The 21722-nt window shown below is 44.8% G+C and overlaps 1 protein-coding gene across 3 annotated transcripts in view; it reads right to left on the bottom strand.

Annotated features, from left to right (window-relative positions):
• myh11b (myosin, heavy chain 11b, smooth muscle) overlaps nucleotides 1-21722 on the bottom strand; it is a 165522-nt gene that overhangs the window by 129406 nt on the left and 14394 nt on the right. For all 3 annotated transcript variants that reach the window (XM_038819567.1, XM_038819570.1, XM_038819568.1), the window contains one exon: nucleotides 10943-11099. In XM_038819567.1, coding sequence (XP_038675495.1) covers nucleotides 10943-11099 — 157 coding nt within the window. The remainder of the gene's footprint in view (nucleotides 1-10942; nucleotides 11100-21722) is intronic.

The following is a 21722-nucleotide window of genomic DNA, read 5'->3' as shown; positions in this document are numbered from 1 at the left end:
TAACTGGGGAGGGTCCCCCAGCCCCCTACACCACACACATGGGCATTACCCCACCCCCCACCCCTCCCAAAGCGAGGACACCCCGCTTTGGGGTTGACGAGGCCTTTCCACGTCCCCTTTCAGGCCCTCCCCTTTCCAGGACCCCCATTGTTCACCCTCCAACCTTCCAGAGGCCCCTTCATACCTGCCTTTTACCCCTCCCAAACCCTTCATGAAATGAAAATGAAATGAAAATCGCTTATTGTCACAAGTAGGCTTCAAATGAAATTACTGTGAAAAGCCCCTAGTCGCCACATTCCGGCACCTGTTCGGGGAGGCTGGTACGGCCCCCCTCACCCCTCTTTTCATGGGCATGGCCCCTCTCAGGCCACTGCCACCCTGACACCACTCCTTCCAGTCTGGCAGTGCCACATGGGCACCTTGGCAGTGCCAGGATGCCAGGGTGCCAACCTTACACTGCCAAGGTGCCCGAGTGCCAAGGGGAGAGTCAAAGTACCATGCTGCCCTGTCCCCATCACCCAGAGGCCTCCAAATGGCCGGAGAGACCCCCCCCCCCCCACCCAGGGTGCCATGCCACCTGGTCCTCGTTTGCCTGGACCAGTCTGAATCGGTGCCCTGGCCCTGGTCTCCCTGGAGGCCAATAGATGTCAGGAGCCAGTTAGATCCAGCAGTCAGCATGGTTAAGTGGGTTATACTTAACAGAGAGAGATTGGGTCATACCCACTGCGGTTAGATCTCGCGAGGCGCGACAGCATCGGGAAGGCCGGGAAAGGGGTGGGGGGAGAAAACAGGCACGCCAGCCATTCTCCAGCCACGTCCTGCTCAGATTCCAGCGCCCTAGATTTGAACTTTCACAACAATGTGAAGGAAATTAGGTGGGGGAATGGGACCGAGTGGATTGCTTCACAGAGTGCCAGCATGGGTTAGATGAACCGAATGGCCTCATTCTGCTCCTGAACGACTACGAATGGCTTAACCCATTGCTCTTGTGGGTTTATGATGTTGGTGGAAACTTTCAGCAGCAACTCCCCTCCGGCCATCTCTTATCCCCCATCACTAGAAGTGGAAATTCCAATTCACGAATACTAGGTCGGAAGTAAACAAGAGGCTTCTCAGCAAAGTCAACGCACTATTAAATCATAGGTATTCTAACAATTCTCAGAAATCTGAAGTGGAAAAAAATATAAACCACATTCACCATTTACTTTTCCGTGTAAACCCCCAAGGATTGTCCAGTCGGAGGTTCCATTCTCGCCCGGATGAAATTTTGCTTCATTGATCATCAGAGGCTTGGAGATGGTTCCATTTCCAGCAGATACTGAGAGTTCAGCAAGTCAGGAATCACATGCCAGCAGCATAGCAACAAGCTGCCATAACCGCCTCCAATCCCACGGTACATGTTACTTTCTGACCTATTATTTTGGAGAGTTGGGGGGGGGGGGGGGGGGGGGAGTGGATGTGTCAGCTCGCTGTGGAGTGTTCCTTAGTGGAGGGTGGGCATCCCTATTCTCCATCGAGGGAAGGGGGTTGTTGACCTATCTTCCCTGCTAGACAGGGATGGGAGTAGGGAAGGATAGATTTTAATTTCGGGGAATAAAATTAGGTTATGTTAAATTTCAAATTTAGCAGATCTCCCCCTCTCTCGCACCCCTCCCCCCACCAATTGCAATATTTCTTTATCTAAAAAAAAACAGGTTATTCAATTATATTCACATGTTTTTAACTGGATGAAGAGGTAAATGAAGGCAAATGTTTCAGAATTAGGAACTAATCTATCTTGTTTATCTGTTAATTTGAAAGTATGAAGGTCTATTGTAATTTTTCTATTCCTGCTCAGTGTTGGGGGCATTTCCTCTGACAGACGGGCTGATCGAGAGCAGGAAACACAGTTAGCCAGCTAACTTTTGAGTTCATGTGAATTGATTTGACTCCTCATTCTTTTTGCCACCCTTGGCGTCTTAACTTGTGTCAGTAATACTGCTTTCCGACTGACCAGATGTGTCTACTGCATCACTACCATAATCTAATAGTTCAATCACAGGGAAACAACCCAGTCAGCAGTGTTACCATATTAGGAAGAAACGGGATAAAAAAGCCAAACAAACAGTCTGCAATCTCCCTTCACTCCAGCCATTTCCCCCTCCAAGTTGTATTCTCTTAAACTTGTACTGGGTCCTTCTAGGACCCTCTTTTCTTTCAAATTAAAAGGATTTAGAACATACTTCAATTGTGCTGCAACACTGCTCCAAATTGGCAACTATTTGTTGCAACATGATCATTTGAAACCAAGATGATTTAAGGTGGTGCAGCTAATTAAACTTTGTTTCTATCCTATTTGGATATCTACTTTCTATTTAATGTTGTACAGAAGCTGATCCACGGGGATTATACGCTTAAATCTTGGGTCAGAATTCTCCGGCCGTCGTGATTCTCTTTTCCCGTGGGCAGGGCACCCCCGCCCGCCAGTTTCCCGCCAGCGTGGGGCGCCTTCAAATGGGAAATCCCATTGACAAGAGGCAGGAAGAGAGAATCCCGTCCCCAGCGAATGGCGCCCACCGGGAAACACACGGCTGGGGAAATGGCAAATCCCACCCCTTGTTCGGAACGGACAATTATCCTGAATATATAAACTCCTTTGCCTCTGCGTTACTGTGAACATTTAAATAAGCAGGAATTGAGAGGCAAAGAGCGAATCCAGGGACCAACGTGGAGACCTACTTCTTGTCAAGACGCATGACATCAAGAGATGAGCATTTTCTTTTTCTCCAATCACTTTGCTCCAAAAATTTGATTTGATCTACTTACTGACTTCCACTAGCACTGGAATTAAATGGTTTAACCTTGCTTCAAATAATCAGCTAAATACAACAGTTCATTATCCAAACATGCCACGCAATGGTTGGAGTGGGATTGCTTCAGCAATTTTCCACAGGAACATGAGAAAGTAGGAACAGGAAGAAACCGGATGGCCCAGCGAGCTTGCTCCGCCATTCAATGCAAGCATGGGCTTCACCTCACTTTCCTCCCTAATTGCTTGCTGCACCTGCATGCTAACTTTGTGTTTCTAGTACAAACACACACCCGTCTCGGACAAGCATGCCACTTTTTAAAAAGGTAGTCTGTTTTTCTATCCTTACAAACGTGAATAACTTCCCTACCATCTTGTTGCCAATCTATATCTCTTTGCAGCCTTCTGTATCCTCCCCACAGCTTACCTTCCCACCTGTCTTTGTATCATCAGTAAACTTAGATATTTACTATCTACCCCTTCATCCAAGTTATTAATATGGATTGTAAATAGCGGAGGCTCCAGCACGGACCTCTGTGGCTCTCCAGTATTCACCACCTTAAAATGTCCCATCGATGCCCACTCTCTTCTTCCTGTCCATTAACCAATCTTCTATCCATGCGAATATATTACCTCTTACTCCATCTCGCCTCTTGCCTATGAACCTCTTGTGTGGCACCTTCCTTTTGAAGTCCAGGTATACAATGTCCAATGGTTCCCCTTTATCTACTTTACCAGTTACCTCAGGTAGAAAGAATTTCATTTTAGTCACAATGAGCAACACTGAAAGATTGATTATTGCTGAGACAAAGAAACCCAAAGCTTTTCATCCTGCACTTATCAGGGCAGGTGCAAGAATGCCAAATTTCACAGGGAGCAACAATTTATACTGCATGTGAAAAGGGTGCTGATTGGTTGGCAACTGGACTCCGGTCAAGACGTTGCCATGGAGAATCCACCAGGAAATCTAGCATCCTGGTGTCTGACCTGGCGAGCGAGTACAAAATGAAAGGCTTTGACAGCATCTCTCATTTTTCCAAGCAATACTCAAGTTCTGTACTTCCAAACAAATCATTTTTCCCCCCACAAAAACTAGGAAAATAATCCTGCTTTTTGTGTAATGGAACTTGGAGGAAATTAAAATCACTTATCGTCACGAGAAGGCTTCAATGACGTTCCTGTGAAAAGCCCCTAGTCGCCACATTCTGGCGCCTGTTCGGGGAGGCTGGTACGGGAATTGAACCGTGCTGCTGGCCTGCCTTGGTCGGCTTTAAAAGCCAGCGATTTAGCCCAGTGTGCTAAACCAGCCCCATATTTTAAAAAAACCTGTAAAAGACCCAGAAATAGATTGACCTCTGGGTGCAGAGAGGGGGACAAAATGGCCTAAATTAGTAGAATGAACCCGGTTAAAACAGAAAGCTACCATTTATAGGGTGATGGCAGCCTGGTGGCAATCCAGAGGCCCAGGCTAATACTCTGGGGACTTGGGTTCAAATCCCATCACGGCAGTTGGTGGAATTTAAATTTGATTAATAAAATCTGGAATTGAAAACAAGTCTCGGTGATGGTGACCATGAAACTGTTGATGGTTGTGGAGACCCAGCAGGTTCACGGATGTTCTTGAGGGAGGGAAATCTGCCTTCCTGACCTGGGCTGGCCTACATGCGACTCCAGATCAATACCGGGTCAGGGAAAGATCTCCTGGGTCCTGGTGCTTCTCCTCTTCTCGATCCCCCGTGTGTTCCTGTGCAACACAATGTTTAAGAGGCCAGGGGACAAAGACTGAATGACTCACAAATTGCGTTGGTGTTTTCTTAATCAGCAAGTCTGACGACTCTGCCAATCGCTGCTTCTGACTGCCACATATTTTCAATATCTACTTTACAACACAACTTATTGCATTGTATCGACAAATTCATAAAACGCACCAGAGTGTGAGAGATACAAACAAGTCGGTAAAAGGACAAGATTGAAGCCAATTAAAAAGAGAATCATACGCCGTGTAAAACAGCTTACTGATTCACCATGAGCCCATTATGCATTTCCTGTCCTGGAAATCTCACCCCACTAAAGCCCCCTCACAGTAAACCTGCATTAGCAACAGAACTCCAGCCAGGATTCCATTGTCTATTCACAAGATAATTATGGCTGAATTATCTCGCCCAGCTCACCTCACCCATCCCAGAATGACAAACAAAAGGAGGTTTTATGAGCAATAGGCCATTGGCTCCTCAAGTCTCCTGCACCATTTGATAACATATTTCAACTTGAGATTTCAATTCAAAAGTACTTAATTGGCTGCGAAGTAATTTGAGACATTGAGTGGAATTCTCTCAAACAAATGGCACAGTGTCAGGTTTGGACTGAAAGCGGACGGTTTTTTCCCCCCCAGAAACACAGCCGGGTTCTCTGTCCAGATTCTCTGACACTTTGTCAGAAAAGTAAAATGGGGGGAGGGGGGCATGTTTAACGGCGTCACTCTGGCGATGTGGGTCGCATGGAGCGCCATCTTTAAAGAGCACCCCAAACTGCGCTAAAAACGTACTCTTCCCCCCCCCCCCCCCCCCCCACAAGCTTTAGGGCAACTCCTCCACACCACAAATGTATCGGCTGACAAGTGGCAAGTAACATTAATGCCACACAAGTGCCAGGCAATGACCATCTCCAACAAGGGGAAGCTAATCATCTCCCCTTGACCAACACGGACATTACCATCGTTGAATCCGCCACCATCAATATCGGGGGGGGGGGGGGCTAGCATTGACCAGAAATTGAACAGGACCAGACATATACAGTGGCTCCCAGAGTAGGTCAGGAGGCTGAAGCAAGACACTTGCCATCCAGACTCATAAATATATCGCCGTTCCTTCACTATCGCTGCGTCAAAACCCTCAACCCCCTCCCTAACAGCACAGTGGATATACCTACACCACATACGCTGCAGCGGTTCAAGAAGGCAGCTCACCGCAACCTTTTGAAGGGCAACTAGGGATGGGCAATTAATACTGGTCTAACCAGCGCACACACATCCTGTAAAGTGATTTTTCAAATCAGCATTAACATGAACAGAGGGTGCGAGAAGATTTCACTAGGTGAGAACAAAATCATCAACATTAGATGTTAGATTATTCGGGATGCCTCTGCATTCCTGGTTTATCGTCTTCCACTGCTGACACCCATACCTATTTACTAATGTTACACTTAAATAAACAGTTTGAACAGAATTAATGCGTCCGAGTCATTCAACAGCAAGGTTAATCTCACCACAAGTTAGCGTGAACAGGTTCACGTTAGTGTCAACAGCTTTATCTACTGGGCAACTTGCAGCAACCTTGTTGAGAGCTTTGCAAGTGAGTACCAGTCCTTAGCCTGATGGATTGGCTAGTCACACGTTTACACCCCTTTCTTGGCTGAATGTGTGGTGCAATCTTGCAGGAAGGCAAATTGACGCTTTTTGGTTTTATGGGCAGTGTGGATGATTATTTATAGTTAAAAGTCAGCAACTTCTCATCAGCATTTCTGTCTCGAGGCAAACAGCAAGTTATTCTGCAGTCAGAATGCTACGGATTTGACAAGGGTGTTTTTACCCATCATCATTGGCCAGTCGCTCAAAAAACTAAACAAGGAACGTTCTACGCAAATTCACAAACGATGGTTGGAATCCTTCCTAATTAATATAAGAAATGAGAATTAATTCGGACTTCTATTTTAAACCATCAATTCAGAGGAATAGTGCTAGCAGCACAGCTTGGATATGGCAGCTACTGGCATCAGGATTGAGGAGAATGATTTCTAAACTTAGCAACAGCATTTCTGACAATTGCCTTTTTATGGACTTTGATAAGCACTCAGAGGGTTGGAAGAGCTGCTTGCAGTGTAAACGGAATACAAGTCGCTCATTGGATTCTCAATGTGCTGTACTTCTCTCTCAGATGGCCCCAGAATTACCAGCCTCCGAGAAACAAAATCCTTATCGCCGTGAATTTGGGTTGAATGCATTTCTGCGGGTTTCATCACGACTGCCTTCACTTGTCCTGCCTCCCAGGTACGCACCATTGGTCATCCACCCTTACAGTGCCTTCCCATGCCAATTGGGAAGTGAAAAGTCGATTTAGATTCAGGACCGTCAGTCAAACAGCCTTTTCTTCCCCCTCAATATTTTTCCAATGAATAAAATGGAAATCTTACATTGTATTAGCAACAGAAAAGACCATTCCACCCCATTTTCAATGAAAAGAAAAACACTCCCTTCGGCTTTCTCTAGTGACCTGGGGAGTAATCATTAGTTCTGGATCCTATTTCATACTTCTCCCGGTAGCACAGTGGTTACCACTGTTGCTTCACAGCGGCAGGGTCCCAGGTTCGATTCCCGGCTTGGGACACTGCCTGTGCGGAGTCTTCACCTTCTCCCCGTGTCTGTGTGGGTTTCCTCCGGGTGCTCCGGTTTCCTCCCACAAGTTCCAAAAGACGTGCTTGTTGGGTAATTTGGACATTCTGAATTCTCCCTCCGTGTACCTGAACAGGCGCCGGAGTGTGGCGACTAGGGGCTTTTCACAGTAACTTCATTGCAGTGTTAATGTAAGCCTACTTGTGACAATAATAAAGATTATTATTATTTCTGTGCCAAATTCAGTCCATCTGTTCTTTTATTCCCGTCTTCCTTCTCTATTTCTATCTTTTCATTTCTTGCTGTTCTATTTCCCCATTTTGTCTGGCCATATTTGATACTCCACGTCACATCATGCAGTGCTCAAATGTCAGTTTTCTGTCTTCCTCGTTGGCAGAGGCCTGTCTGAGAATAACTCAGAGTGAGGCCCTTCAGTTTTTATACATTGGGGAAAGGTCGAGGATTGAGAATTCACTGTGTGAAGAGCCACAGTCCGGACACATTTTGGTCCAAACCCAGCAGGCTGTGACAGAGCACAATGACAACATCGTTTTTACATTACCGCCCAGAGTCTCATATTTGTGCTTGGTTACATTGACTCCCCAAATGTATTTCACCAGGAATCAGTCAGAGAGCATGGAAATGATTCCATATGGGCTGGATTTGAGCTCAGGTTTCAGTGATGAAAAAGCAATATCCTAGGGTCATACCTCTTTACTCTTCTCCTTCTATCATTACAAGAAATATTAGATTAAATATGTCAGATCTGAGTAATTAATATCACTCTTACTGCAAGAGCAGCACTAATGGCTAGAGACAAGATGCTTTCTACTAAACGACTGTAGCTATCATTTCCATGTTTCTGTGCATGTAACGCGAGAGATACATGCAGTAGATATTGGATGCACTGTTTATTTTAACTAATAGTTGATTTAGTGTAGAATATAGAATGACTCTTTCTACGAAGGCTCCGAACAACATACATAAAGCAACTTTAGAATTTTCCAAACAGGGGCTGGTTTAGCTCACTGGGCTAAATCGCTGGCTTTTAAAGCAGACCAAGCAGGCCAGCAGCACGGTTCGATTCCTGTACCAGCCTCCCCGAACAGGCGCCGGAATGTGGCGACTAGGGGCTTTTCACAGTCACTTCATTGAAGCCTACTCGTGACAATAAGCGATTTTCATTTCATTTTTCATTTCACATAACTATGATTTGCTTAACTGAAACTTCAGAGTTTAGTGGAGATCATTTTCAATTTCTGTTTAAAATTATATCGTCTGACCCTCGAAAGATACCAGCCAATTATTTATTCTGTAGAAAAGTCACAGACCTGAAACATTAATTCTCTGTTTGTGTCTCCATAGATGCTGCCTGGCCTGGTGAATATTTCCAATAATTTGTTCTTACTTCAGACTTGCAGCATCCACAGTGTGTTGCTTTTATTTATTCATTGGGCGGTTCATGATGTCACGAGTAATGGTCTATGTTGTCGGATCGTTGGTTATATCCCAGTGGTATTCATTTTAAAATTAAGGGGCAATTTAGCGTGGCCAACACACCTACCCTGCACATACATAGAACATAGAAAATACAGCACAGAACAGGCCCTTCGGCCCACAATGTTGTGCTGAACTTTTGTCCTAGATTAAGAACAAAGCAATCTACACCCCAGCATTCTACTGTAATCCATGTACCTATCCAATCGTTCATTAGCAGAGGGATTGAATTTAAGAGCCGTGAGATGATGATGCAGCTGTACAAAACCTTGGTCAGGCCACATTTGGAGTACTGTGTGCAGTTCTGGTCGCCTCATTTTAGGAAGGATGTGAAAGCTTTGGAAAAGGTGCAAAGGAGATTTACCAGGATGTTGCCTGGAATGGAGAGTAGGTTTTACGGGGAAAGGTTGAGGGTGCTTTTCTCATTAGAACGGAGAAGGATGAGGGGTGACTTGATAGAGGTTTATAAGATGATCAAGGGAATAGATAGAGTAGACGGTCAGAGACTTTTTCCCCGGGTGGAACAAACCATTACAAGGGGACATAAATTTAAGGTGAATGGTGGAAGATAGGGGGGAATGTCAGAGGTAGGTTCTTTACCCAGAGAGTAGTGCATGGAATGCACTGCCTGTGGAAGTAGTTGAGTCGGAAACATTAGGGACCTTCACTTCTAACGAATGCTAACACACCATTGGCCTTGGGTTGTGGGTGTGAAACCCACGCAAACACGGGGAGAATGTGCAACTCCACACGGACAATGACCCAGAGCCGGGATCAAACTTGGGACCTTGGCTCCATGAAGCAGCAATGCTATGCACTGCGCCACCATGCTGCCCTCTATTCCAGTGATATTCATGATGTTAAACTAAGCATTTGTGGCGTTTCTCATTGAGTACTAAAACTAGATAATCCCCTAGTCACTCACCATCCTGACCTGGACATATATCGCTGGGGAAACATCCTGGAATTCTCTTGCTAACAGCACTCTGGGTGTATCGACACTCCCATGGATTATAGCGATTCAAAAAGGCTGCACACCACCACCTTCGGAAGGGCAATTCAACCAATTTTACCTCTCACCTCTACTCTAGACCACACAACCACCTTAATATTGGCTCTCACAATTGAATCAAGAAGAATTAAACCATTGTCTTTCCCACCCTTGTCGCTGACTTCCTTTCCTTTGTTTGGGTGGGAATGTTGTGCACAATCGCTGTAGTCAGTGGATTCATAACTCCATATCCTAAATATGGCAAAGGCTTTGACATCTGAAACATTGCCCCATATCTCTGCTTCTATCAAATTCCCACTGATGCTGAAACCCTGATCCATGTCTCACTATCTCCAGGTTCAATTACTCCAATGGTCTCAATCCCACGCCATAAACTACAAATCGTCGAAAACTACATCCTTGTTAAACATGGATCCATCATTCCTTCGCTCCTTGCGATGAAGTGAATTAACACCCTGCTTCCAACAACTTGGATGTAAAATCATGAAGCTTCTCTTCAAGCATCTCTGGTCTCCTCTGCAGCCCTTATTCAACTTCACCATTATTGGCGAAGGCTTCAGCCGTCTGAATTTGGCTCAATGGATTTCCTTCCTTAAATTCCCCTATAATCTCCAAATCTTGTGCATTTGAACAAGCTTCAGGCCATCTCTTTTAACTCTCCCACGGAGAGCCTCTCTTCTGCATCTTTTGGATCGTTTTCTGATGTTACGGACTTTACATGCGCGGGAGTTGCTGTCGTTATGTGAAAGCTAACAAGAGGCAAACTTTTAGATTGTAACCTAATCCTATAGTTGAAGATTATGACATCTTTTGTGTCGATTAGAATTTGTAATAATTTCAGGCTGTTACTTTCCACCTCTTTTAATTACAGCAATGAAACATCAGACATACATGCCCCAAATGCTGCAATACTGAAGTCAAATTTAAAAAAAATAATCACACAATACGACAGCACAGCTACCAGAAGAGGTCAGAAGTAATATAAATTCGCTGGAGTTTACAAGACAAACAATATTGTCTGCCTCAGTTATGGGGTCTTTTTATAGTTTCATGTCATCAGAGTTAATTGGAACAATTCCAAGAACCAGCAACACTAAAATTTAATTCTGCAGTAATTATAGTTCTCCTGCTTTGTTTGAACCTATTGAGTATTTGTGTGGCATTACAGCATCCTAACCCGTCAGCAGATCGAGCCACAAAACCTTCTACCACCAGATTCAACGGCAGAAACACAATGGGGTCCGGTGTTGCCTCTTACCTTGCAGCATGCTCCTGTATGCGGAGTCTGCAATGGCATAGATGTGTGGTGGCATCTCGTGTCTCTTCTTCCCTTTGTACATTTCGACAATCTTCTCCGAGTAGATGGGCAACATTTTGTACGGGTTTACGACAACGCAGAAGAGACCAGAGTATGTCTGAAAAGAAGGAATAACATTTGTACCGTCACTCAAGACTCTAAACCCAGGTTAGTAATGATCATTAGAGATAGTCGTGAGCGTTACAACTAAAAAAAAAGTGTTTTATTTTTCTATTAGACACTTGCTGTCATCTGATCAAAATAATCTTGTGGTATAAACCACTGTTTTTAAAAAAATTCTAATTATTTTTGACAAGAGATACATGTAAACTCAGATGCCAAATTTAAGAAGTTGTTTTAACAATCCAGGAAGTAAGAGTGAAACTCAGAATTGCAAATATTTTGGAATAGTACTGAAAACTTGTGTTCCAGAACTGGCTGCTTCCCTCGCCAAGATGTTCCAGTACAGTTGCAGAACTGGCATCTAGCCAGCAATGTGGAAAATGTCCCAGGTATGGTCTTGTACACAACATGGGGCAAATCCAACCCGGTCAATTACTGCCCCATCAATCTACTCTTGATCATCAGCAAGTTGATGGAAGTTGTCGTTGACAAGTGGCACATACTCAGTTAGCATGAAATCACTAGTCAGTTAGCTCAGTTGGCCGGACGACTTGTTTGCAATGAGGAGCGACGCCAACGGCGCAGGTTCAATTCCCATACCAGCTGAGGTTATTCATGAAGGCCCCGCCCTCTAAATCTTGCCCCTCGCCTGAAGTGTGGCGACCCTCAGGTTAAATCACCACCGTCAGCTCTCTCTCAAAGGGGTATTGCATTTACTCAGCAATAACCTGCTCACTGACGCTCAGTTTGGGTTCCACCAGGGTCACTCAGCTCCTGACCTCATTACAGCCTTGCTTCAAAAAGAGCTGAATGCCAGACGCAAGGTGAGAGTGACTGCCCTTCACACCAAGGCACCATTTGACCAAGTGTGACATCAAGGAGCCGTGGCTGAACTGGAGTCAATGGGAATCAGGTAGAAACCTCTCCACTGGTTTGAATCATACGTAGCCCTAAGGAAGATGGTTGCGGTTGTTGGGAGGCTAATCAACTTAGTGCTGTGACGTTGCTGCAGGAGTTCCTCAGGGTAGTGTCCTAGGCCCAACCATCTTCAGCTGCTTCATCAATGACCTTCTGTCCATCATAACGAGGGGTTTACTGATGATTACACAATGCTCGGCACCTTTCAGAATTCATCAGATACCAAGCAGTCCTTGTCAATATGCAGCAAGATCTGCATATTGATTGTGGGCAGCACGGTGGCACCGGGTTAGCTCTGCTGCCTCACAGCGCCAGGGGCCTGAGTTCAATTCCAGCCTTGGGTCACTGTGCGGAGTCTGCACGTTCTCCCGTGTCCACATGGGTTTCCTCCGGGTGCTCCGGTTTCCTCCCACAGTCCAAAGATTGGCAGGTTAGGAGGGGCAAAGAGATAGGGCGGGGGCTGGGCCTCAATAGGGCACTCTTTTGGAGGATCAGTGCAGACTTGATGGGCCAAATAGCCTCTACCTGCGCTGTAGGGATTCTATCTGGGCAACATTCAAGTGTTGGCTGACAAGTAGCATTTGTACCACAAAAGTGCCGGATGACTATTTGCAACAAGAAAGAATCTAACCATCTCCCCTTGACATTCAATGCTTTTACCATTGCTAATCCCAGCCAGATAAAATCTGAGGCCACAAGAATTTTGCAGCAAGTAACTCACCAGGTGACTCTCCAAAGCCTGCCCACCACCTACAAGGCCAGAGTGTGATAGAATATACTCCACTTGTCTGGATGGCTACAGCTCTATGCCATCCAGGACAAAGCAGCCCACTTGATTGGCACCCCATCCACCATCTTCACCATTCACTCCCTCCACCACCGACAGGTGTTGGCAGCAGTGTGTGCCTTCTACAAGCTGCACTGCAGGAACTCACCAAACTCCTTCAATAACACTTTCCATACCCGTCACCTCTGTCATCTGGAAGGGGACAAGGGTAAGAGATACAGCGGAATAGAACCTCCGACATGTTCCCCTTCAAGTTCACACCATCCAGTGTTGGGAAAATATCGCTGCTCCTTCACTATCACTGGATCAAACCCCCCCCCCCCCTCCCTCCCTCCCCCATAGCACCTGTGGTTGTGCCTACACCACATGCACAGCAGCGGTTCAATATGGCGGCTACCATCACCGATTCAAGTGCTATCAGGTAACTGCTGACTGTGCCAGCGACACCCACATCCCATTAAAGAATATTCTACATATTTCAAAAACAAGAGACTAGAGTATCCTTAGTATGCAAAATATGATAGGGGCGGGGGGATTTTCCGGGCCCACTTGCAGTGGGCGCAAATCCCGTGATGGCCGCTAACTCCCGGGAAAGGGGCATAACGGGATTTGATCGGGGAGATCCCGGAATACGTTTTCCTCAAGCCCACCCCCATTGGAAACATAATGAGGCTCATGTCCAGCGAGGGTGGGAATTTGATTACTACCAGTTTGCATTCAAGTCAATATGCCCAAACGCTGCATCTCCCAGGGAGACAGATGTCTCCGTCCCCTTGCCGGTGTGATGACACGCTGGCACAAATCACTACTGCTCTCCAGCAGGCGAGAAGACCATGCCAGGGGCATGGCAGGGCAGTGCCGTGCCAGGCACCCTGACACAGCCTATAGGGATCCCCTTGATGTGTTTGGGTGGGGTGGGGGGGTCCACTAGGTGGGAACGGCAGTGATGGTGGTCATAGGGTGGATCCTTCCTATTCACTTTGAGATTGGGGCACCCTTTCTAAACGGCGCCCTGACCTCCGTAGAGCCGGACCTGGCACCCCATCCTGCCAGAGCACTGGCGCAAAACACGCCCCCCTGTTTTTTTTTTTAATGTCGGAAGATCCGGAGAGAAAACATGGCTGTAACTCGCCGGTTTCCAGTCGGAATCGGACACTTTGTCATTTTCTGGGAAAAATGTGCCCTACATTTCCAATCCTTTAAATGCCTCAATACGCTCCCAGTTGTAATGATATGTATAGTCCAAGTGTAGTAAAGGGGTAACAACAGAAACTATGTGTAACCCAACACTAGGTGGCGTTACTAAGTTATTGTATATAAGGCAGCATCTGTAGGAATTCTGGGAGAAGCTGGTGAGAAAAAGAGAGAAAGCGGAGGGAGATTTCATTGTAGAGATATAGCATGAGGTTGAGTTACAGTGTAGTTTAATAGGTAGCGAGAATATTGATTACTGTACTACAGATTCAGTATTATTACTTTATTATCTGTTACTTAGTAAAGTGTGTGAACCTAATCAAGTTTAGTCGTGTAAAATAAATTTGTTTTGATTTCAACTTATTTTTATATTCTTTGTCAACTCTACATATCTGGCTATCTTGGAGAACAAAGCAAGGAATGTAACACGAGTCATTTCTCATTGTCGTTATAATTCATATTGAAACCAGGAATATTCTTTAATATCCTTTCAGCTTGGAAATGTGATTTTTTTTTGTCTGGCGGAGGATCTTTTCATTTTACAGTGTTTCCAAGAAAATCGAAAATGAAATGGAATCTTTCTAAATCTGTAACAAACGATCACACAAGTGCCGAACAAGTTTTTTGTCGACCATTTGTTACTGTCCAATCATTTCTGTCACTAAAACTGGGTCATCTTTAAAGAATGAGCCTCGCCATAACAACGCTTTAAAAAAAAAATCAAACTAGAGAATTAGGATTCACTTTGATATTCTCTGGCCATCCTGATGCTACCTTTGCTTCTCATTTTTAAATATAATTTGCATTACCAGTGAGTGAGGATAATGTAACCTGCTGGATATAACCCAGGCTATGGAGAAGTTACCGGCTTCCATCTGACCCCTCCCCTCCCAACCCCGACCTTTGGGGGCTACATTGGGAAGTGTCTTGATCACAAAGGCATCACCAATGGCCTTGTCCCTGTCGGAGTCATGAAATGCGTGGACCGAGGGGTCCCAACATAAATAGGAGGGAACCTCATCAATGCCTGCAAACTTGAACCCCCGTAAATTAAAAGGGAGTTACTGTCATAATATACATCCATGTATATAATGGAGCGCAGATAGGCAGTGATTGACACACAGGATGACCAGTGAGCGCACAGAACACAGCAGCCAATCACCAGACAGGACACGACCACTATAAAGCCAGAGGGCACCAGTTTTCCTGCTCTCACAGTCAGAGCTAGTGAGCATTAGCCAGTGCAAACAACATGTGGTAGTCAGTTAGTCTGGTCAGGCTAGCCTCAGGTCTCCAGTCAAGTCAGCATAGTGTCAACCCACAGTTGAACATGTAAAGTAGTTGGATGTTAAATAAAATGGTGTTGCATCTCATCAAGTGTTGGAAGCCTGTCTCTCGCCACACTGCATCAAACGCAGTCCACATAGACCCAGCCTACCAAACACATCAGTTACAGATCTTGGCACCCTAAGCTAAGGAGGACAAGAAGGTGGCTCGAGTTCCTCTTGCTGATTTACACTCCAGCAACCCTTGCTGGAAGTGGACATTGGCAGACAAGAGGCAAGGTTGGACCCTATATAAACACCACTTGTATAAAAGGCTGTGTAAAATACAGCATGCAATCTTCAGAAATTGCAGAATTGTTGGGTAAATGAGTCACAATTAAACCAACACCAATTGCTCAGGAGGGAAATTAGGGAGGGGCAATAAATGCTGGTCTAGTGAAGGGAAGTCCACATCCCTGGATTAAACCCAGTCACATTGCGAGTATATTTTCCCATTGGTAAATTTTGAGTTGGAAATATTTCCAAGGTTCATTTGTTATTATTCAGACAGTTTGTTTGAAACAGAAACTTCCTGCCACTATTGTACGGCTATTTCTGAAGACTGAAGTACAACAAACAATTCCAACCTGGTCTTAAAAAAAAACTTTGAAAGTTTGTCAGCATCTGTAACCACGGAAACATCGGCCTGGATTTTCACCCAAGGGGATGGTGGAAGTTGGGAGAATTCCCAGCTTGGCCTGCCCAGAAAGCACCTTCAAGGACGGGATTCTTAGTGTGAGGGGGTTGGGGGGGGGGGGGCCTGTCGGGCTGGAGTTGGGCCAGTCGACCCAGGAAGATGCTTGGATGCAGCCAAAGGGGTTGTCGGGGCGGGCTGTTTCAAAAGGCCCACCTCAGTGCTGGAGGACTTGTCCCAGCCAAAATAAAAACAGAAAGGCCCTGTAGCCTTCAAAGAAAAAAAAGAAATGGTTCGGGCACAGTCCAAGATATATTCCCTCAAAAAAGGGTAAGGTGGGGCAAATAAATCTCTGGATGAAAAAAGGAGATAGAAATTAAGATAAAGAAAAGGTGCACTCATGACAGGTAGAAAAATAAATTGAGAACCAAGAGGAATACAGAAGACTCAGAGGGGAGGTGAAAAGGTCATTAGAGAAGGCAAGAGGGATAATGGAAAAGACTAGCAGCCAACATAAAGGGGAATCACAAAGTCTTCGATAGGCAGATAAATAGTTAAAACAGAAGGACCGACAAGGGAATTCACACATGGAGGCAGGGAGCTTGCCTGGGGCATTAATAAATGAATACATCGCATCAGTCATTACCAAGGAGGGGGATGTTATCCACATCATGGTTGGCGGGGGAGGAAACTGTCACTAGAAGGATTCAAAATTGCTGCGGAAGAAGTAGTTGGCTGGACTGTCGGTGTTTAAAGTTGACAGGCACCAAGGCCAGATGAGACACGTCCAAAGATATTGAAGGAAGTGAGTGGAAATTGCAGGGGCACTGGCCAGAAATCTTCCAACCAGAATGTCCCTCAGTGTCCCCATGCAAAGTTATGGCACTTCCCTGCCCATTAACTCAGTATAAACCCTATAGTTATAATAGGAGGTGTAAAAGAAAAGTATTAGAAATCATTCATTGAGAACTTTCCAATTCCTTCAAAACAAACTCCTTTTTACTAAAGCGTCAATCATTCAAACTTGTTAAAGTTTCAATAGCTGAAATGGCAAGCACTTGAAACTTCAACCTTTTGTAAGTAAACATTGTGAAATTGACAGTATAGATCAGAGATGCCTCATTATGTATTTGTGGCTTAGATATAAAGACAACCTGGGAGACAAGCATAGGGTTTGTAAACTGGTCCCCAATAGATGGGAGAACCTTGAACGGACCCAAATGGAGAAGTCTCAGTCATCAAGAGATTGATTTTGGAGGAAAATGATGCCAAGTGACTTCAGAACAAGTGAGTATGGTGCAAAGCCAATGCCACCATTCATCCCTCCAGAACTGACTTCATATGCAGCTTTTATAATTGGTTATGCAAGACAAGACTCCGCCTAAGACTGCAAATTGGATCACCCCTCCCCCTGTGTGCATTCAGGACTCTAACCTTCCCATTGCTTGCCATTTTCACGAAGACCCTGCTCCCACATGTTTGTCCATCGCCTGCTGCAATGTTCCACTGAAGCTCAATGCAAACTGGAGGAACAACATCTCATCTTCCGGTTAGGCATGTTATAGCCTTCCGGTCTCAACATCGAATTCAACAACTTCAGATGATCAGCTGTACCCCACCTCAACCCATTTGTTTTCATCCCATTTCATTTTAACTGTCTTTCTTAATATATATTAACCCCCATCCAGTCTTATCTGTCATAATATACACCAGTATATCATGGTGCAGGCACACACTGATGGACACACACAGGGACCAATCAACACGTACAAACACCGCAGCCAATCACCAGTTAGAATACACACACTATAAAGGCAGAGGGCACCACGGTTCCCACTCATTCTGGGTTCTGCCTCTCAGTGTAACAGGAACTCATCCAGCCCAGCACAGGCTCACACCACGTGCTGAGAGAATCAACTGGTTCGGACAAGGCTTAGGTCTCTAGTTTAGGTTAGCATCATTTAGACCCACAGTCATCGTGTGTTACTTAGTTAAAAGTAGTTAATAAAATTGAGTTGAACCTTCATCAGTGTTGGAAGTGTCTGTTCATCTGTCAAGTCTACACTAGCCAACACTTCATTATCCACCTTTCCTTACCCTTTCTCCTCTTTGCTTCCCTCTTCCCCTCCCCCCACATCTACAGTTCACCCTCTGATGTTAGTTTCTCTGTTATTTGGCCTTTCACATCTTTTGTTCTCTCTGGGGACTGCCATTAACACTCTTTCCCCTTGGTTTCTGTGGCCATTAGCACCCGGTTTTCCTGAGTTTCTGTGATAATGACTCTTTTCATTCTCACTCCACAGTGTAACTATTTCCCACTTTCTCTGTCTGTTAGCTTTGACAAAGTTATTGGACTAGAAACGTTAGCTCTCTTCTCTCCCTACGGATGTTGCCAGACCTGCTGAGATTCTCCAGCATTTTCTCTTTCAATTCAGATTCCAGCATCTGCAGTAATTTACTTTTATATATATGAGCATGTGATAATTGTACGCTGAACAGAGAAATTTCCATATTTGAAACAGAATCATATTCATACGATACAATTAGAACACACCTCAGCTAGAGTGGTGCATCCAATGTCCCACTTTAGAAAGGACATCAAGGCCTTGGTGAAGGTGCAGAGGAATGCAACAGAATTGTTTAAGGGGTGATGAAATAGGGGAACGATCGAAAGGCCTCGTAGCACCCAACCTGGTATCACAACTAGGCTGTTAAATCTTGCGAGAGGCCTCTCACGAGATTTCCGAAGCTCGGAATGCAACGAGATATCATATTTAAGCAAGCCAATAGGCTCATTGACATAGGTCAGCGCTCGATTCTCCGGAGGCCCAGGAACGAATGCCCGCACCTGGGCAACCTTGCCACAAATGTGGACCATGTATAACGGCACCGGGGAAGTCTCCCTGGTTATTGGAGGCCCCTGGGTGGTCAGGCACTGGGCACAGTGGCACCCTGACACCTCATAGCCACCTGGGCATCCTGGCATTGTCGCCACCATGGTGCCTGGCTGGCACTCCAGGCTGGCAATGCCAAAGTGCCCACATGTCAGGTTGCCTGTGCCAGAGATCAGGCCCGGGCATGCCCTGCCCTTAAGAGGTCGGGTGAGTGGGCACGAGGTACATTGAGGCAGTAGGAGAGTTTGGGGGCCACGCATGGTGTCCAAGGGGGTGGGGGGTCAAGAAATTGGGGCGGCATTTTAAAATGGCTCGCCGATTTGTGCCTTAAATCAGGTCCTAAGTATTGTGAAGAGACGAGAGAAAGTGGAACTGTTCTCTGTAAAAGGAAGATTACTAAATCGTTTTCAAATTGATGGGGTATTTGGGCGAGTCGGGGACAGGGAGAAACTGTTTCCATTAGCAGGCCAATCATTACTGGAGGTGACAGATAAGACAATTGTCAGAATTAGAAAGACGAGAAGATGTTGAAAATGAAAATGAAATGAAAATTGCTTATTGTCACAAGTAGGCTTCAATGAAGTTACTGTGAAAAGCCCCTAGTCGCCACATTCCGGCACCTGTTCGGAGGTTGAGTTGAATGTCCTGCATGAAAGGAATCTGGTTCAAGTGATACAGAAGCTGCACATGTACATTTGTTGGTGAAATGAGAAGATGAAAAACCAAATATGTTTTGATCACTTTGCACGTTTTGGTCATCTCCCAATATGGTATGTAACGTGAGTGAAACGGCCAGACTTCAGCACTATGGAAACACCAACATTCAAAATTGTAAGGAATGAGGAGCTGGTATCAAGGTCGGTTTAATCAAACTTAATTTAATAAAAAAAAAAAAATTTTTTTAGAGTGCCCAATTCATTTTTTGGCCAATCCACCTACCCGGCACATCTTTGGGTTGTGAGGGCGAAACTCACGCAAACACGTGGAGAACGTGCAAACTCCAAACAGACAGTGACCCAGAGCCGGGATCGAACCTGGGACCTCAGCTCCATGAAGCAGCAGTGCTAACCACTAACCAAACTTAATTATTTATTTATTCTTTCAGGGGATGTGGGCATTGCTGGGTAGGCCAGCATTTTTATTGCCCCTTACCCTTGAGAAGGTAATGCGAGGGACCTTCAAACTGCTACAGTCCGTGTGGGGTCGATACATCCACCGTTCTGTTAGAAGTTCCAGGCGAGCAGAAGAAATGAAAGCTACTAACTGCGAGCAGCTCCAACAGGGCATATTATCGCAAAGAGACAACAGGAGCCAACTGCATGCCAGATGGAGAACATGGGTAGATCTGGTGAAACTCATTGTGTGGATCAATATTGTCAAAGCTCCACTTGCAATTCCTGGACACAAACCTGGAATCCTGAGACAGAAGACCATAAGACATAGGAGCAGAATTAGGCCAGTCGGCCCATCGAGATTGCTCCACCATTCAATCATGGCTGATATTTTTCTCATTCCCATGACCCCCGATTCCCTTATATGCTGTGTCTGATAAATTAATTCCAGAATTCCAAACATTGGTGAAAGAGAAAGACCGCAAATTTTTGTTACGACTGGCGGTAGAGGTTGCATTTTAAAAATGCAAAGAATATTTACTTGTATTTTGTGGAAGATGTTTTCAACTAAAATTAGTGGATGTGACCAACGCAGCATCAACCTAGACTTTGCTGAAGGTTCGGCAAGATTTTTTTGTAAGGTAGGGCTGTCCCCCATCAGTGTAAATTTACATTAAAATTATCTTTGGGGCAACTTTTAGAAGCAGTGATATTTTTGGAAACACATTTTGAATATTAATAGCACACAATTTTACATCAGGAAGAAGCTTGTTATATTTTAGAGTAATTTACTCAAGTACAAATAAATCCTTGCTTTCTATGTTGTTAGGACAATTAGTATAAATTTCTCCAACTAAACGTGACTTCAAACTTATTTTTTTCCCTCTTCCCACCCATGTTGACTTGAGTTTTATTCAATGTGCATTTTTATGGACAGAGTTTTGTTTAAATAATTTCTTCAGTTTTGCAGACTTAACCTGTTTGTTTCTTTCCTGTCCAATGTTAAAATGATGTTAAAATGAAATAGCTCTGAATATTACTCACACAACAGGAAAAATATCGACTCCCCAAGTTCCTGAACTTTGCGATAGCATGTTCAGCTGGCCATACGCTTTTGGATGTCTCCCAACAATAACACTGACTTAAAGCTTGCTTCAGAAACTGCACAAACACAATTTTGCAGAGTTTGGCAGCAATAAGCAAAGCTTAGATTCTCTATTAACTTAGAATAATAATCGCCATGAACTGCAAGGCAACTGGATCAGTATCTTTCACTGTGAGATAGTTCCATATCCCAACCTTTCAAACGTTACCACTAATATGGTTAGCACTACCTCACCGCTTGGCAAATTTGGTGCTTTTTTGTCGCAAAGTGCAATAAATTTATTATTGTACAGGAATCTTATTTTTGTCTAGGTTAGATTGTAAATTATTCAATCAGAACAAAAGGAGTAAAACCCCTAGATGCATTGTTTCAGGTGCATCCTCGAAAAGGCTAAAGTTTCTCTTGCTGGGGAGTTGCCTAAACTAAACAAGAAATGCGATGAAAGAGAAGGATGGGACTTGTATTTAAATAGTTCTTTTCAAATTGCCGAACGTCCCAAAGCATTTTCCAGCCAATAAAGTGTATTTCCTGATGTAATGTAGAGGCAAGTTGGATTCCAAAAAACCTTAAAAATCACAGGAGGTGGCCAGTTATCCATTCTGGCTTGTGTCGCCAGCTCTTAGAAAGACCGGTCCAATTTGTCCCACTT

Source organism: Scyliorhinus canicula, chromosome 15 (genome assembly GCF_902713615.1).
Source record: "Scyliorhinus canicula chromosome 15, sScyCan1.1, whole genome shotgun sequence".
In the NCBI taxonomy this organism is placed as follows: Eukaryota; Metazoa; Chordata; class Chondrichthyes; order Carcharhiniformes; family Scyliorhinidae; genus Scyliorhinus; species Scyliorhinus canicula.
This window is presented reverse-complemented; position numbering and strand designations above follow the sequence as displayed.